This window comes from Octopus bimaculoides, chromosome 28, assembly GCF_001194135.2.
Source record: "Octopus bimaculoides isolate UCB-OBI-ISO-001 chromosome 28, ASM119413v2, whole genome shotgun sequence".
Taxonomy (NCBI): Eukaryota; Metazoa; Mollusca; class Cephalopoda; order Octopoda; family Octopodidae; genus Octopus; species Octopus bimaculoides.
The window spans coordinates 3,059,238-3,061,704 of NC_069008.1; the positions used below are offsets into that span (position 1 = coordinate 3,059,238).

At 40.7% G+C, this 2,467-nt stretch overlaps 1 protein-coding gene across 1 annotated transcript in view; it reads right to left on the bottom strand.

Annotated features, from left to right (window-relative positions):
* The window catches only part of LOC106881749 (rapamycin-insensitive companion of mTOR), a 67,533-nt gene that overhangs the window by 5,861 nt on the left and 59,205 nt on the right, over positions 1-2,467 (bottom strand). The window contains exon 28 of the mRNA XM_052977736.1: positions 1,756-1,843. Coding sequence (XP_052833696.1) covers positions 1,756-1,843 — 88 coding nt within the window. The remainder of the gene's footprint in view (positions 1-1,755; positions 1,844-2,467) is intronic.

The following is a 2,467-nucleotide window of genomic DNA, read 5'->3' on the forward strand; positions in this document are numbered from 1 at the left end:
CCCCCCCCCCACAGCCGATCCTACCCCCTCCTAAGCCCACCTTTATGATATAACCAGATGGTGTCATGTGACAACTATTAGTGCTATACTTAGACAGCAGAGGAAATACATACCACCTGTGTACAACGACTACCACCACAACAACCACTATTACCACCACCACTACTACTATTACTATCACCACCACCACAACGACCACCACCACTACTACCACCATTCCCACAACTACAACCACTACCACTACTACCACCAACACCACAACGACCACCATTATGACTATTACTACCATTATTACCACCACCACTACTACTATTACTACCACCACCACCACTAGTACCACCACTCCCACTGCCACCACCACCACCATCTTTACTACTTCTACTGCTACTCAAGTAGTGATACTACAGCAGGAACACCATGGCCAACAGCAACAACACTGGACTACTACCACCCCAACATGTACACAAACTACAATAACAATCATCACAACACTACCACATTATCAGTTGCGACGTCATTCACCACCACAACAACAACCACCACCACAACAACAACCACCACCACAACAACAAACAGCAACAACAGAGTTCATCTTCCTAAGATAATGTACATCGTCATCATCATTAACATCCTCATCATCATCATCGTCATCAACAATGATATCGTCATTGTTGCCATCCTCGACATCATCGTCGTCGTCATCATCATCATCATCAATACCATAACCATCGTCGTCATCATTATCAATACCATCATCATCATCAATGTCATCACCATCGTCGTCATCATCATCGTCATTTCAAAATCCATCTTTTAATCATGCTTGTATATATATGTATATATATATATATATATGTGTGTGTGTTTGTGTGTCTGTGTTTGTCCCCCCAACATCGCTTGACAGCTGATGCTGGTGTGTTTACGTCCCCGTAGCTTAGCAGTTTGGCAAAAAGAGACCGATAGAATAAGTACTAGGCTTACAAAGAATAAGTCCTGGGGTTTATTTGCTCGACTAAAAGGCAGTGCTCCAGCATGGCCACAGTCAAATGACTGAAACAAGTAAAAGAATAAAAGAATATGTCTGTATATATATATATATATATGTGTGTGTGTGTGTGTGTGTGTGTGTGTGTGTGTGTGTGTTTTTATATATATATCATCATCATCATCGTTTAACATCCGCTTTCCATGCTGGCATGGGTTAGACAGTTTGACTGAAGACTGGTGAGCCAGAAGGCTGCACCAGGCTCAATCTGATGATGATGATTATATATATACATACACACACACACACATATAACCCAGTCAATGGGGTGGTTGGTGTTAGGAAGGGCATCCAGCCATAAACAAACAAGCCGAAACAGACAGAGGTTCATGCCACAGGCACCTGTTCAACTCATGCCAGCATGGAAGGAGGACATTAAACAAAGATGACAACGACGATGATATATATACACACACACACACACACAATGGGCTTCTTTCAGTTTCCATCTTCCATAATCACTCACAAGGCTTTGGTAGGCCCGGGGCTATAGAAGACACCTGTCCAAGGAGCCACACAGTAGGACTGAACCTAGAACCACGTGGTTGGGTAGCAAACTTCTTACCACACAGTCATGTCTGTCACATTTAACATTTACAAAATATAATAAAATAAAATAAAATTATTTTTAACCCCCACCCCCACCCCCCAAAAAAATGTCAGTAGCACCCATACCTGAGAATTGAACCTGTAACCTTGATGGAACCTACCTGAGTGTTTTGTTGTGGATTTCCTATCGGTGGGTGGTGAATGGGTGGATGACATGGAGTTACTTCGACGGTCTTCACCTTCAACGACCTGTGGAAAAAACAACAAAGATAGGGGTCAGTTTGAGGTTGGGGCATGTGGGATAATTCAATGTAGGGATTAAAGTGATTCAAATTTAAAACTTCCATCAATATTCCATGATGACTTACACTTCAAACGCCGGCTTAATAAAGGCAAAGTTTAGGGATTTGTTTTGCAAAATTCCTGATGTGAAGTTATGTCTTGCAACAGATATTGTTCCATTTCAGGATGGTCGTATTTCTTTTTTTTATTTTTATTCCTTGCCAAATAAACACACACACTATATACTCAGTCTTCATTCATTTATTACTGTTCATATATGTCCATTGTCGGGAAATCTTTTGTCCATTGTCGGGAAATCTTTTGTCCATTGTCTGGAAATCTTTTGTCCATTGTCGGGAAATCTTTTGTCCATTGTCGGGAAATCTTTTGTCCATTGTCAGGAAATCTTTTGTCCATTGTCAGGAAATCTTTTGTCCATTGTCTGGAAATCTTTTGTCCATTGTCTGGAAATCTTTTGTCCATTGTCTTTCTTCTATTTTCTGGAATTTTTTTGTCCATTGTCTGGAAATCTTTTTTCTATTTTCTGGAAATCTTTTGTCCATTGTCTGGAATGGAAATTTTTTGTCCATT